This window comes from Neodiprion lecontei, chromosome 1, assembly GCF_021901455.1.
Source record: "Neodiprion lecontei isolate iyNeoLeco1 chromosome 1, iyNeoLeco1.1, whole genome shotgun sequence".
In the NCBI taxonomy this organism is placed as follows: Eukaryota; Metazoa; Arthropoda; class Insecta; order Hymenoptera; family Diprionidae; genus Neodiprion; species Neodiprion lecontei.
This window is the reverse complement of record NC_060260.1, coordinates 25,486,267-25,502,661: the sequence shown is the minus strand read 5'-3', so window position 1 is coordinate 25,502,661 and position 16,395 is coordinate 25,486,267. Positions and strand designations below refer to the sequence as shown.

The 16,395-nt window shown below is 39.8% G+C and overlaps 1 protein-coding gene across 3 annotated transcripts in view; it reads right to left on the bottom strand.

Annotated features, from left to right (window-relative positions):
• LOC107223845 (low density lipoprotein receptor adapter protein 1-B) overlaps positions 1-16,395 on the bottom strand; it is a 60,063-nt gene that overhangs the window by 9,682 nt on the left and 33,986 nt on the right. For all 3 annotated transcript variants that reach the window (XM_015663667.2, XM_015663666.2, XM_046746832.1), the window contains exon 2: positions 360-553. In XM_015663667.2, the coding sequence (XP_015519153.1) occupies positions 360-553 (194 nt within the window). The remainder of the gene's footprint in view (positions 1-359; positions 554-16,395) is intronic.

The following is a 16,395-nucleotide window of genomic DNA, read 5'->3' as shown; positions in this document are numbered from 1 at the left end:
AAGGAAAACGTTAAAAACCCTTTTCGCAAGATCCTAAGATCCCGAAACAGAACGATACTCGTTACCCGTGAACGTAGCACAAAAATTGAGGAAAAACGAAGCAGGAAAAAAAAAGAAAGGAAATTGGATTCTCCAGGAAAGTAGGGGACTAAGCATCTCGAATTTCCGGTACAACGAGGCTTCTCCTCCGTTTCTCGTGAGAATCCCACCGTATGTTGAAAGATTTCCTAACGCATCAGCCGCGCCTAAGAGTGGAGGCACAAAACTGTCCTTGTGTAAAATGTTTCACGGTCTTTCGTCAGGCGTGCATTGAATCCCAATGTCTACGGGGTGTATCGAGCAGACACAGGCATAGGTACCATGGTGATGATGGTTTTGATGGCCTCGGCGGTGGCCTCCTCGCTGGAGGGCGTCTCGACGAGGGTGCTTCCCAGGTATTTCAGAGAGAACGTGGCCTCCGCCGGATCCTCGGCGTCTTCCTGGCCCCCGCCGCCCCCGACACCCCCCTCGACGCACTCGCGGCTGTTGGCGAGAGCCCATTCCTCGCACAGCTCTGGAACAAGGTTTTGAAAAAAGTATAAGAAAAGTATAAGACGCGTTGATGCATGTGCCTTGGTTACGGGTACGGGTGCAGCGCTTCGAGGCTATCGGGACGCAATATCGCGTCTGGCGAACCGAAAACTATAGTGCTTGAGTGAGGGGAAATTTACAGCTTCTCGTTGAGGATTTTGCACCGAGAGAAATTTTTAGTTCCGGTTACCGCTCATTACTCGACTATTTTCATTTTTTACCACAATCGAAAAATATAGTTCTAGGTAGAAGATGAAAATTAGTTTTCTAGCTGTTACCGGAAAGTCTGGTATACGTTACTATTCTTTCTCATTACGATCACTGTTGCTGTATTTTCTTGCAACTGTTGCGAAAATTTAACGCTTGTGCAACAATAAATCGATGTTAAAGCGTTGTTTGACTAAAAAAAATAGAGGAAACCTCAGAAACTGATTTGGCGTTGCAATTACCAAAAAAGGATCGACAATGTGACAATGTTCAAACAGTTTTTTTAACGATACTTGTTTTACTGAATTTTTCTAGTTACCATAACAAATGAAATTTTTCTCAGTGTGGCTTGCCGAAAGTCGTTGCTTGTTATTAATTTTACGACGATATTTAGAGTACATATAGTCTGTTAAATTATTGTAACGTAGTGAGTTGCGGAGATCTCGTTGGAAATTAAAAAACAAACGATACGTACTTGCATTGTAAAGAAAAACTTGGAGCTTTTAAGTTTTATTGAAACGCTTCTCAATATGGTTGAAAATGCCTAGTAAATTCAGTTTATATGGAAAACCGTTACAAACTTATTTTAACTGTTTTCTTTTTTTTGGTTTCAGTAATCAAATCAAACTTTTCCAATTAGGTTAAATCCTGCTTTTTTTCATTATATATTTGAATGGTTCACGAACAAAAAATCAGGTAATACAAACATAGCTTATATACGACGGATTGAAAACAATAGTTACGATGTTATCTACACCGACAATAAGATGAATCTGCATGTCGCAAAAACACCGAAATTCAATTCCACGCAACATTCGCCACTGTCACTTGTCAGAAAGAACGAATAAATACCCCAAAATTGATTTAATTTACTGTACCAAATTTACTTATTAACATTACAAGTAAAAATCCACGATGAAAAATTGACATTGGCGTGAAGACCTAGTTATTTTTCCAAAATTTTATTTATCGTTGATAAAATTCCATCACTTCTTTAACCATTGGCAGAATGTTCCAACATCTCCAGCTGATTCCTAAAGTCATGGCTCTTCTGTCATTATTAAACGTAATCGAGCTAGCAATCTTGTTTTAATTTTGACTCAATCTCCTTTAAAGACACTCCTTAATCATTATACCAGGGTGTATATTACACGCCAGCAACCCTGAATCATGAACCACCCCTGCATGTGGCTTTCACAGTATGCTTCCTATGTAGGTATGTCGAGATGTTTCAGTTTCGCGGATGATGTAGACAACGGCGAACTTGCCGCGAGAGATAAATTTAACATCAAACGGAAAGGGATGAGTCAGGAACCGCTCGACTCTCGACTCCCCCCCCCCCCCCCCCTCCCCCCCCGCCCAAAAGGCTGGCTGCACAGTTTTCCTCTATTTCAGTAAAGCTGGAAACAAGGAACAACGAGTGTTCTGACGTTTTATTTTTCAGCTCATTTTCACACCGTTTCCGCGCCTTCTTACTTCCGTTGGAAGCTTCAAAATCCTCTACCGCTACTTACGGTAATTAGTTGCTGAGATGAACAAAAGATCATGGAAAAACGAGTTCGATCTACGTTACAACACTGCGTTACAATTCGTTCAAGATGAAGTGAAAATTATCACAAATTTGTACTCTACAACTTTTAATTAGGGTATAGACCAAAGATTGATTAATTTTTTTTTTTTTCAACTGACTCACAGTTTTCTGTCACTTTAGCTACCGATATTTCGTATTGAAAAATTGGGTGTAGATAGAAAATTGATGAGAGCAGAATAAATGTATCAATTAGTAGATTCGAATGGGTACTCCGGTTTCTTTCCCTTGACCTTTGTTAAATTTTCAGCAACTTGGGACAATCCCACAACAAACAACAATCGACCGTTCAAAATTGTTGCGAGTAAAATGCCAGTGGCGTTAGATTCGTGGCGAATTTCACCCGTCGCGCGTCGCGTCGTTCAGTTTAAGTACAAAGCGTAAAACAGGAAGGATAGGCGTACTTGCAGGGGTGTTTGTACCGCGGTACATTTCCCTTACTAAAATATTGAAATACTCGTTAGCCGTGGCGCAAACACCCTGCAATTCACCGTTATGCGCAATTTATCTTCGTTTACTTGTTTCGCGAGACCATGGATGTAAAAACATGCTCTTGCCTTCGCTCACCCGGATCCTGCACCTCTTTACGATGGTGAAAATTCACGGTTTACGGGGGGGGGGGACGAAGAGAGAAAAAGAAGATAAAAAATACAAGTTCGGGGCCTTTAATTCCGCGGGCAGGTTCAATTCTCCTAATGCATCTATTGTACGGTAAACGTATTCGATGTTAACTCGGAGCACCGCGCGTGTAGTGTTCAATGAATAATTCAATTTGATTGTCTTCCGAAAGCTGGAGAACTGATGGAGCGGCTAATTTAGTTAGACTATGCGATACTGGAGGCGTGAACCGGAAGTAAGAGCGGCGAAGGCAAGGCAAGGCAAGGGGCGGGGAGGGGTGGGGAGGGAAGGGAAGGGAAGGGAAAGCCTGGAAGCGAGACAAGCGGAGAACAACGCGTAGTTGATCAATTTCCCAGATCGGTCTGGAATTAATTTTATCACCGTTGCGAGGCTGCCGCACATTTCGGTTAATTGCAAGCTGGTTGTGCGAGGCGTATACAATACGAACTTGCGGCTGATTTCTACGCATGGCAGAGCTAATAACACCGCGGGACAAACCTGATTAACAGGATATTGCCTGTTCGCGATTTCATGCCGAGCGTGCACGCAGGTCTGCGATTAATTTCTGTTTTTAACATTTCCAAAGATACGGTCCAGTTAATTTACAGCCTGCAATTTTATCGCGACGAGTGTACGTTGCATGCTGCTGGAGCAGAGTTTAATTGAATTAATGATTGGAAAGATCTTGATGGGGAAAAAAAAAAAAAATTACGATAAATTTTACACGTGCTGAATTTTCGCACAGGTTATAATTTCGTACTTTTACACGGACAGAGTTAATGAGTTTCAATTAGGGATGGAAAAAAAATTTATGTATGTACGGTTGAAAAACATTTTTCGCCCGGAGGACGAAAGGAGTGGGAAATTCACCGGGATGGACTGAAATTGTGTGCTCCTCGAGGGGGAAAAAGGAAAAATATTAATTTTCTCTCGATGCTGTATATGACAAATTGGATGAATGGCTTAACATTCCATGCACGTAACAATTGAGCGACACAAGTGCTTCCGCAAATTCTCCGGTAAAAGCAGTTGTCGTGCGGTAGTAAAAAGAGATGCGAAAAATACGATAGGGATATTATTAATGAACTTGGACTGTTTGACGCAGGACGGGAGTCAGCTTGCAGGTTGGAAATTTACCAACAGAACGTTTTACTGGACTAAATTAATCACGCGGTGGTTGAAGCTTGTTTGAAATACTATAATAGTAGTAATTCCATTGCTAATTACGTGTCGTCGTCTCCCCGATACAGTTGAGAGAAATTTCTAGCTGCGGGAACTGCGGTATATAGTCCATAACTATTTTTGAACGGAAGAGTTGATAAGGCGTTTTTTTTACATTTTTTTAGCTGTAGGTAACCGTAAAATCTAGTAATCTAGGGTTCTTATTCTCTTTCATCTTGGTCAGTCGAACTATATTTTCCTGTAACTATTGCGAGAATTTGATGTTCGTCCAGCGGTAAATTAACATTGACACCTAATTTAACTGCAAAAAATGGTGTAAATTAAACGCACGGACCGGCTGAAACGAAACGCAGCTGTTTCACTCTACGAAACTCAGAAGCCGCGAAAAAAAACTAGTACAAGTTTTTTAATATTTCGTTCTGCCGTGAAAATTATTACGTTGAAAAAGTAAAATCAGTAAGCAAAAATTTAATTCTGATTAACGGACTATTTAATCGATAATCAATATTCAAACAGATCGGTTTTCCCGGTCTTTCAACACGCAGCACAAGCACCTTGCCACATGTTGGCAATTGTGTAATCGGTGTTCCTACAGCTTGCGTATTGTATCAGCTACAATTTAAGCTTTACAGCGTAACTATAGAGAAGGGTGGCATAAATACTGTAAATCGTGTTTCGTTTAATTGCCTAAATTATAATTACACGCTCGACGAATATAAACGCAAACTATACTTGGTACAACTTCAAGTGGATATACCGGAAACGTAAACGCTCATTCGTCCGAAGCCCCTTGTTGTTTCAGTGTGGTTAACGACCTGCAGGGTGAAAAATGAAACTCGAATAAAAGAGGGATGAAAAAACGAGATAACGACCGTAAATTCGCGTTTTAATTGCTGGCGTGTTCTTTGATATCGGGTAAGTCACGTGGCTACGGAGGGTGAATAAAACATCAGACTTAATCGATTTCTACTCCGTTTTCAAAGAGCGGATAAAAATTTATACGCAGATATCGCACGAATACACAGAGGGGAATTCTATCGCGTACGGCTTTGAGGACATTGAACGTGGAATTCAAAACTAGGACGCGTCTCCTCCTTTCAAAGCTGCCGTCATTTTTGTGCTGTCATAACACGCATGTAATACCACTATTTCAGAGAATATCAGTAAACTATGAATCTTAGGGTTAAAACTTTTCTTAAGCATTCCAGATCGCTGCAAGAAAAAAGTATTTAAACCAGTCGTAAGATAAATTATTATTCAACAAATTAAAGCTCCGACACGTGAAGAAGTTGTGTATAAATGAAAAACTTGTTTCTTTATATCTTTATCGCATAGATCAAATCATTAGATAAATCAAGTAATGCGAGAAGCTTTAAATATTTAACTCCCCTGGATTAGAATAACAAGCAAATAGTAGTCATGCCGCTCCAATTGTTTAAATGTCCAAAAATTACGATATCACGATCACACGATTTCCACAAGTATAAACCAGACCGCAGTGATTAAACTAAAACTGTGCTAAAAAATGAATTCCGCAACGGTGCCGGTAAAATTTTAACGCTGGTTCCATACCACGAAGCGTTCCTTGATTTCGCGCACTCGCGGTATAAATCCGAATTAATTATTAGTCACAATTTTAACGCAAACTGTAGCAGCCGGCGGCAACTTCAAGCAACGCATATTCGAGTCAAGGAATGTCAACTGTAATAAAACACCGGCAAATTTACCGGCTCGTTTTATACAGCGGGTGCCTCATTTTCGGAATAATTGTCAACATTTCCGTGCAAAAATTCTTTGGCAATACTCGTACGTATATATATATATATATATATATATATACTGGTATATTATCGAGTGAACATAACGCGACTCTGGCTTGGAACATCGTCCCTCTCTCTCTACTCGGCAATTGAATTGCCTCTCCACTCAAGGGGTGGCTTGATTGCATTGCGCCTACGGCACTGACAGCCTCTTAGCACAGTCAAACTTGAAATATACTTGAGCACGTGTGAGTGTGCCAAGTCCGCTCGTCCGTGTATTTAGGTGCCTTGCTTGATCCGGTTGACACCTCCCACAAGTTCAAAGTCGGTTAAAATCGTTTTGGCCATGTTCAATCAACGTCCGTAAAATATGTACATTTATTCCGACGATGAATACGGGAGTGAGGATTTTTCCTTTCAAGTTAAACCGAGATGAGGTGAAATAATTATTTCATTTTTGATATTGTTAATTTGGATTGGTACTGTATGGTGTGGCTGATGTCTGTTGTACGGTATCTGCCTTAAGCCTGGTGAATTTTATTTAACAATTTATTTCAAATGAAAAAAGAAAAGGTACGATCAGTTTTTTTATCATAGGTAATGTAAGAAATAAAGAAAGTTTATGGATCTTCCGTATTCGATTGCGAGCCACACGATGCGGAGATCGTTGGAAGCTAATTGGAGACCTAACCAATTCACCTTCGACGATCCTCCAGGAGCCACACGTTATATCCTTGAATTCCTTGGACGATTGGTCGGTTGATTTATAAAGGCTCGGAGAAAAAAGCTGACTCACTCGATATTCGTCTCACTAGTCGATTCGTTTCGAAAAAATATAAAGCTTTGATATCAAGTATTCAGTTGAATTTTTTACCCACTTATTTTTTAATCAATACAATTTTTAAATGTAAGAGACAACGCGACTTTTTCGCCTTTGTCGTTGTCTTTCAGTTGGGTTTCCCCAATCTCACACCCAAATATAACACAGCGCACGCAATGTACGAATTTTAACCCCTGTGAAATCCTTCATGATTGATACAACGTTTCGTGTTTATAACATATGGTTGAAGGGAAAATCTTTGTGGGAAAAGCAACCATTTCAAGCAGGTGATAACGACCAAAGTGGAGTGCGTCAAGACAAAGGACCACGGTTACGTGTCTGTGTAAATAATGTATGAAAAAATTACGCTTGTCAAGAAGGAAGAGTATTATTTATGAGAGACTTTTGATAGCTATAGATCGAATTATTGTGTAAAGCTGTAGAATACGATAGGCAATCAATTTTTATGCCGATAACTTTGTGTTTTTTTGCATGTGTTACTGATCGAGTAATCCGAGATTAGAATAATTTTGGCACCGCACTATCAAAAGTGATAATATATGCACGGTGCGTGAATTCGCTTCGTGTCGTGCCAACGCTTGTGTTTTATTGATTACAGGTTGAATTCCTCGCACATCCCCATCGGACTCAAATTGTAATCAACGAACGGCGTTCGGCTCGAATTTCGACGCATACGACGCGTCATGCAAATGTCGGAATGAGATATTGAACGTAGCGAAACATAGGACGATGTTTGAGGGTATAAAAAAAAAAAAATTAGCGTTTGAAACGGTTCGAGGGCAAAAAATACGCGGCGATTGGTCGAACGTGTGTAGGTATAGTATATCTACGTTACACTCGGATGAATCCAATCGCTTGATTGAAATCCGCTGTGGAAAAGTGGCCTTTGTCTTCCGGCGAAGAAGAAAATATATACAGAGTAAATGTCGCTGCCACCCCTGTACGAAACCGGAATTGTTATCCGTAAGTGAAAGACGAGCCTGGAAGATGCTTCTTCCGAGAAACATTACGTATATATTACAGTCTTCAATTTGAAACCTGCAGACGAATAGACGCAGGGATGAACTTCAATTGACTTACTTGAAACATGGCGCGATACAATTTCGGGAGAAAGAGAGAGAGAGAGAGAGAAAGAGAGAAGCAGAGAACGGTTGAAATGTTCACAGGGTTGGTCGAACGATAAGGAAGTAAAATGTAACCAAGTTTGACAATCAACAACGAGTTCCCCAAGTTTATAAGCGGTGTAACGCCGTATTCTTCTTGGAAAACATGAAGGGTTGGACAAATAAACGGGGAAACTTCTCTCTCGGTGATATCATAACGGAGAGAAGATCTATGGTAATCCGTGGATCAGCGCAAAGCATTCTCAGGGCGTCTCAATTGTTGACTTCAACTCTCGATTACGACTGTCAAAAAGAGTGGCTCAGTCCGAATCGTTGACTCTGTATCTCGTTTACGACTATTAAACGAGCTGCTCTGTCCGTCGGGTCGAAAATTAGGGTGATGAAAAAAAAGTGGGGGGAAAAAAAAGAAGACGGACCGCACGCACTCGCAAACACACAAACACACACACACACACACGCGTATTAGATGGGTGAAAAAGGAAATGGGAATGAATGAAAGCGGGAGATAAATTTCGCTGTTTTTGTCTCGGGGAATGGGAAGTCAACAGAGTTCAACGGGGAAGGAAATGAGAGGGAAGGAAGTGAACCCGAGGGAAGAAGCGGGATCTAAAAGCTTTGCGGTAATAAAGTACACGTATAAAAGGGACGTGAAGCTCCTGAGCACCGATCCTGGGATCTTTCAAATATCCAGTTTTATACCTAGGCACGACGTCTTTGTACGTCTTCCTTTGGAATTGCAGTTCGCCGGCGTCCATCGCCAATCCACCAGGGAACCGACCACTGCAGCTGCTGTTTCTCTGCAGGGAAACTTCGATAATAACTTGGAATATTGCGATTTCTTACCAGAATAAAATTCCCACCTGCAAGCTTCTGTAAGTCATTTCGGACGGTTTTTACTTTCAAACCGACAAAATTGCGAACAACGGAACAGTGTTTTAACCGTAGTAAAATCTGCGCGAAGAAAAAATTACTTTACATTTACTACCCTTTTCGCAAAAGTTTTCGGATAGGCGTAGGTTTTTTTTTTTTTTTATTGAAATTATTACAGTTTATTGCTGAAGTTAGGAGATAGGAGAGGCCGGTTCTGGACACAGCTAAGTGTCGGTGAATGTTAGTAAGGGAATCTATATCCAGAACCGGCCTCTCCTATTTTCTAAAGTTACTGCAGAAATGCTCCGAGTTACTAGATCGACAGTGCAATCTACTACAGAGTAAAATTGTAGTTGCACTGAGAGAAATTTTTATTTCCGGTTACCGCTCAGTCCTTAACTATTTTTTTCCTTTTTTATCACAATCGAAAAATATAGTTCTAGGTACAAAGAGAAAATTAGTTTTGTAGCTAATACCGGAAAATTTAGTATCAGTTACTATTCTTTCTCATTAAGATCACTGTTACTAGATTTTCTTGCAACTGTTGCGAAAATTTAATGCTTGTGCAACAATAAATTGACGTTAAAACCTTGTTTAACTAAAAAAGTAGAATAAACCTCACAAACTCATTTTGCGTTGCAATTACCAAGAAAGGATCTACAATATCGCAAAACGGTTACGTGTACCTCGTTTTTCGTAATTCTAAAATATTCAAACAGTTTTTTTAACGATACCTGTTTTAGTGAATTTTTCTAGATACTGTAACAAATGAAATTTTTCTCAGTGTTCAAAAATGTAGTTACAAAATTTATAGTAACAAATACTTAAAAAGAGTAAGCGCAACAGTAATTTTTTTCCCGCGAATCAAACAATCTCCGTTTTGTACTTAGAATAAGGAATGAAAGATCGATCAAAAGAAAGATCTGAGAGAAATTTTATTCGTTGCTGTTGCCAGAAAATTTCGGTAAAATAGGCATCGCTGCAGCAACTGTTTGAATACTCTTGAAATTACAATAAAATGAGGCACAAGTAATTATTTTGTGCGTTTGCAGTTACAATTACTTATAAATTCTCTGGTGATTCTCGCAACGCAAAATCGGTACGTTTAGTTGACTGTATTTTTTTAGTTAAACAAGACCTTGACATGAATTTATTCTCGCAACAACGAATCAAATCATCGCAATAGTAACAACATAATATAGTAGAAAAACAAATTTTCCGCTTACTGCGACAAAACTCATTTTTACCATTCACCCGGAACCGTATCCTTTGATTATGATAAAAAATGAAAATAGTAAAGGATCGTGTGGTAATGAAGACTAGAAATTTCTCTCGATGAATATGTAAATTGAAATTATATAAGGAGTATTCGAAAAACGAATCAGCCGCAAGTATGAGAACAGTAACCGAACTCTCGACTAATTGCAAGCTCCGAGAACTTCTGCAGACTCGTTTGAAAATTTTCCCCGAAATTCCTGACTCTGTTTCGCTTCCTCCAGGCGATGGCCGGATATTATAACTTTAATCCCGGCATCCCTTGCTCGGATATTTTGCCAACCGTGTCTTTTAGCGACGCGGAAAGGGTCGGGGGTGGATTCCGGAACTATTCGTGGTCAGTGAACCAGCGTCCGAAGGAGTGTTGCAGTATAAGAACTTGGATGTAGGTATCGGGTCGTAACTAATTAAACCTGACCCGTCGGTCTGCGGTTTCGTGAGAATGTTCGTCTTGACTTTTGCAACGTCAGTCTCAATCCCCGTATCGTCTTAGAATTTTCCATAAATTCCTGAAAGCAACGCTGTTTCTTGTACAATACAATATCACACGACTTTAACGGCGGGAAGCTTTCTGCCCCCGACGGATATCGAATGGATTGTAAACCATTCCTGCCGTTTGTGAAAGAGACATTTTCTACCATGAAACCGTCGTAGCTGTTCCGAGTCGTCCGATTTGAAAAATAATCCCTCGGAGGTAAAAATCTACCCCGAGATTGGCTCTCTTTTGTATTTCCGTCTCGTCGCTTCGTTCTCGACGTTTCCTCATTGATGCAGGTTACACAAGATGCGCTCCTTTCACGCTTCAGACATCGTGAGTTTTATCTTCTTCTGAAATAAGAAACGAGGAAACTCTTCCCTACGAGGAAAGTCGAAGGGAATTCGTAAGTGGCTAGAGCCTTCGATATATCAGGACGCGAAGTCCGGAGGTCCAAAGGTCGATTCGCACCTGTATTCAAATGCGGATTCTTTGTCACAGCTCGATGGCTGGCTCTCTGCAATTCGAAATAACCTGTGGGACAGTTCAGAAGGGTGACTGGGTCGAGGGTCGAAGGTCCGTCTGCGAGTGGCACCCGATTCTCAAGCGACATCAATTTTAATTGAAATTGACTCAACCCTGCGAGGCGAAGAGCCTGCGGACAGAGAAGGAGCTTTTTCTCAGTGTGGAATCAGATTCTGGGAACCTTAGGTCAGGCTAAGTTCTCTGACCCAAGAAATTCGCTACTACGAGGTGATTCGTTGAGAATTGTCACGGAGGAGCGATCCCAAGAATTTTTTAACTCGAAATGCTTTCGCTTGTCCAGCTTTTCATCGGAAAGAACGCTTTGAAAATCCTCTCTCAGAGGCTGGACAATTTTCATGAAAAGCAATAAGTACCTGTTCCTGTTCAGAGAATCTTACGTCACATTTTAAGATCATACTATAATTGCTCGAGATGAAATTTACCCAGTAAACGAAAAAAGATTAAAACGTACTTGAACAGATTCGTTTTAGTGAACAGCTGATCAGAATTTTTTCAAGAAAACTGATTCCGTAATACGAAAACTAATCGTTTTATTGTATTTAATATCTATTAGCGGATTTAGTTTCTTTTCAATATTTTATGTTTCGATTGGAAAAGGTTCACTTGCGATAGTTTTGAATTTATTACAAGGAATGAATGAAAATGTGTCAAATTGAAATTGTGATTGTGTTGTGTTCTTCAGCTGTTTTAAATTCTTTCAGGTTTCCAGTCAATTCAACCTAATTAATTTGCACTTCGAAATATTCACGATACACCCAAAACCATCAAACTTGCTGTATGTTGATAAAGTTCTAGTAATATTAATTTATTATTGCAGGAACACTAAATTACCGCAACTGTGGCTAGAAAATATACTGAATCAGGCTCTTTGGTCCATTTTTTTGTATCGCAATAGAAAGTTGCCAGAGTATTTTTTAGCTCAGTAGTCGGATAATCCTCAAAACCAATTATACAAGCTCTCCACGGCAATGAAGCCCACTATAAACGTTAATGTATAGTTCAAGTAACCCGAAACTGGAAAAATAGTAACGAATACTAAATTCTTGGTTATGAAAACTGATTTTTCGTAATAAAAAAAAAAAAATTAAAATAACAGATGACTGTACCTGAGTGACCTCAACTACATATTTCTCTCCGCATAACAAATGTGTAAACTGTAAACGTTCCTCAGAATCGCCTTACTTTTTGGCCATATTCAAAACGACTGTCGAAGAATTCTTAATTCATCTTATGCAGAGCAAAAGGAATAACCGATAAATCGGTAACACGGGTTGAAACAAACTTTGGACGGTTGGCGTTGCACTGCTCGTCGAATCGCAAAATGACCATTAGACTGGACGCTAAGGTAAAGAAGAGAAGAGAAGAGACGCCTTGACAGGGGCTAAATCAGCTAAAATGTCGCAACGCAGGTGGGTAAAGGTGCTTTGGTACACGTATAACGTCCTCTATTGTTCTGAAACTCGTCTCTGGGGGTCGGACGTTACATCGGATGCTTGGAAGACCGACGTGTGCGGTCGTTGGGTAACTGCAACCCCTGTAATTGAACCTCCCCGAAAAGAGATGCGGCAAGGAGGGTGAAACACCCTCGGAAAACGTCGCAGTACGAATTACGCAGGTATGATTTTAAGATTACACGAAAGAAGAAGGATGCAGAGGAGCCTCGACGAGCCGTTTCGTCGGGCTGTCGTTGTGCTTGCGGGCAGGTAAGCCGGGAGCTTTTCACCTTTACTTTTTTTCTCCAACTTTTCACCCAACGGATTTATACCGCGGCCTTATGCAGGCTGAATAATATTTTTATTTCGGTTTCAGTTTTTCACACTTCCGACGCGGGCGCGAATTCACTCTCATCCTCGCGTCGCTGCCTAAAGACTCGAGATTAGGTACGAATTTTATCCGCTTTTGGTTACGTGAATACGATCTGCGGATTAAAACTGCGGGCCAACGCCGGGGAGAATTTTTCGCGATAAAAAGCCTCACCAAGTTATCTGCCTGATGTGCAATTTTTAACAACGTGGCGTGCAAGCTGATCGCCGGGTAAAAAATCGCTTCCATACTTCAGACGGAGAACACGAACTTTCGATGTAACCAGCTATATAGGCCGCCAAGTTTTCCCCTTGTAAAAGTAGAATCGATTAGGGTTGGGTCGGCACTGCGCTTTTATGGGGTGAGAAATAAAAGGACAAAGGATCGACGGAAAACAACGAGAGAAGCTCACCGATTACCCTGCAGATAAATCGCGTTGATTCTCATTAAGCAAATATATACCTATAATTTCGTTGCACAAAAAACTTCGCGATATTGAATATTTTGTAAATACAAAAGGCTAGCTTCTACGCTTGTTTAGAAAAAAAGAACGATATCGTAAATCTGTTCGCGGTATAAAATTTACGAAAGGTTGTTGGTCGATTGGATAAAATCAATCTATTCTGAAGTTTCTTCTTAATAGCAAAAACGCTAACCTAAGCCACGATATATTAATCTGAGGTTGCGTAGTTCTTTTAGAAAAAAAATCATGTTTCATACGTTCGAAAACGTAGCCTGAATAAAGTAAGAATATGCTAAAATTGTGTCTCCGTTGTAATTTTGGTGTGGTTTTATATTTTTATGAACGAAGAATCGGACAAGGATTTTCTAGAAAGTTTGTCAGACTCGAAGAATATCTTTTATACCGTTGTCCAGGTCTTAGTTTTAATACAAGAATTCGGTTTCATTTTCGAAAAGAAAAGAAGTAGAATCTTCACGAGAGACTCTTAGGCAACTCCCACGTGGCCCCAAACTTCTATCCCAATGAGCATGTTAAAACTTTGCAAGCCGGTTTCGCGGATTTGTCCGCACGTGGTTACACGGGTAAAACTTTTTCTCAATATATTACACGTGTGAAAATTTGATCTGAAAATAAAAAAACAAACTAGTTTTAAACTGTATAATTTTTGACAAGGCGGGAACAGACAACAAGCATAGAAGTTGAGTAAATTTCAATTACAATAATATTGTACGTGTTAGTCTTGAAAATAGTGCTGAATTTTCAATTCGTTACATGATAAAATTTGTCAATTGAAAAAAAAAAAATACAAAAACTGCTACTAATAGAGGGAAAATTCGGGCTAAGAAAGGCGGAAAAGAACCGAAAAAAAATAAGAGAAAAGTGGATCAAGGGGGAGAAATAGAAGCTGACGTGGGCACGTGATACGACTCGGAGGAAACTGCGGGGGTTTTAGCTGTCCGGTCGCTCAAGGGGATTAACTTCAGGTTGAATCGATATAATACGGCATAAAGTCTGCGGGTAAAGATTTTCAGTGCAGTAGGAGCCGACACGAAGACGTCTGATTCGTTGGTGAAGTCGACATGTCGATTCGAATTTGAAACTGGAGCTCCGATCACGAGAAATGGTCGGTTGATAATTAAGGGTTGCACCACTCTGAGAGGTTGAAGTAAAAGTATTTACGAATTCGTCAATATTTTGTAGCAAAACTGACGTGCATTTTCTATTTCTACGTTACAGACTGATAGAACATGCTTTCAGTTTCTTATATGCAATTTTTTTAACTGAGCACATGAATAATTGACGGAGATTATTTGAGACTTCAATCTATCGGGATGATAATTTATTAAACTCGGTAATTCCGATCGATTTCATGATTATCTACGTCGCCAATGAGCAGGATTTTCTTTTCATTGAATATGAAATTTCATGCGAAAATAAAGAAACCTAACGTATTTCAACGCCTTGTTGAAAATAATTATTTTCGAATTTTTTCAACAATTCCATGCAACGATTTAGATAATTATGTTAACAATGTATCAGCATGAATTTTATGCACGAGTTACGATTCCCTGAAGAGATTAGAAGTGGCTTGAAAAAACAATGCGAAATGCATTTCCAACAATTGACTGTATCTCAAGATTTGAAAAATACATTCAAGGAGTTGAAAACAAGTACCGAAAGTGGGTTGAACGGAAAAGAAAAATATGAACTGGATCAGCTGCAAAAAAAATTTCGTGAAAACCGAATTCGATTTTAGTTTCACCGCAGGGTGGTCGAACCCCTTAATTATTTTACTGACTACGCCGGTTTGCTGGTGGAGGAGAACGAGAGAAACACGTCACATTAAACTGCAGCGCTGAAATGGTACTCGGTGAATAAAAGTTTTCTTCAATTTGCAATTCAAAAGATTCGCAACTTTATTTACTCCTGTCTCTCGGCTGTCCTTCTCTTTCTTCTTCTTGTATACTTGAGAGTGGTAAAAAACTTGGACGACGACGTCTGGTTCGAATCCCATAAACCAGACGCGTTCGCCTTGCTCTGCGATCGAATCAAGACTCGTCAACATCGGTTCAATCCCCCCTTAATTTAAAACTCCGCGAATTAATCTCGCGTAATCTATTTTCAGACGTTGTCCGCACGTAACTCTATCCGATGGATCGATATGATCAATGGCCGCTTCATCAGTAGTGAAATATCGCATATTCGACGAGATATTGTGTATTTTTTTCGACGGTAGATCGATGAAATTCACATTTCCGTTCCGTTCAGCTACGTCAGGACTTTTTGTATCTTGATTCGTCGGAGAACCGATGCGGGGAATCATTTTGCAAGATAAGGAAGCAGATGAGCAATAAACAACGGCCAATCTTCGCGGATCCGAATCAATGACCCGAATGTGATTCGAACCTGTCGCAATGCCAATTTTTCGTGCATCGATTCAATCAAAGACTGTCGAAGAAGGGAAGAAGAAGAACCGTCGGAAAATTATATTTTTTGTCGCGATACCAACCTTATTGGTCTGCCTTGAAAATTCCAAACATCAAATATACCGACGCATATTGTGAAATGTTTTCAATTGATTTGAAATCTGAGACCTTTATTGAGCTCAGTAAAAATCTGGCAAAATTCTAAAATTCATTACTCCAATCCGACGAACTTTAATTGGCACTGGAAACGATATCAACTCTGAAACATCGGGTGAGAAAGTATTTCAATTACTGTAATTATTTCTACCAATTTAATTGCTTCAACTTTGAAAGCTGCTTACATGAATTAAATGTCCCAATGTTTCTATTACATCGGCATTTTATACTGTATATAATATACATGACAGCTGATGAATTCTGCACACAATATAAATTGTCGTTGAAACAAGAAAATAAAGCACAGTAATAATTACCGTTAATGTGGTTGCCTGAAATATAATTTGTGGAAAGTTTTCATTTTGTTGAAAGACCTCGCTAAGCCCATCCATCTGCTGTAATAAAAAGCTCTTCACCGAACAAAAATGAAAAACATTTCAATGGCGCTGGTCAAAGCTCCGTTCTGCGAATGCTTTACAAATAATCCTTTT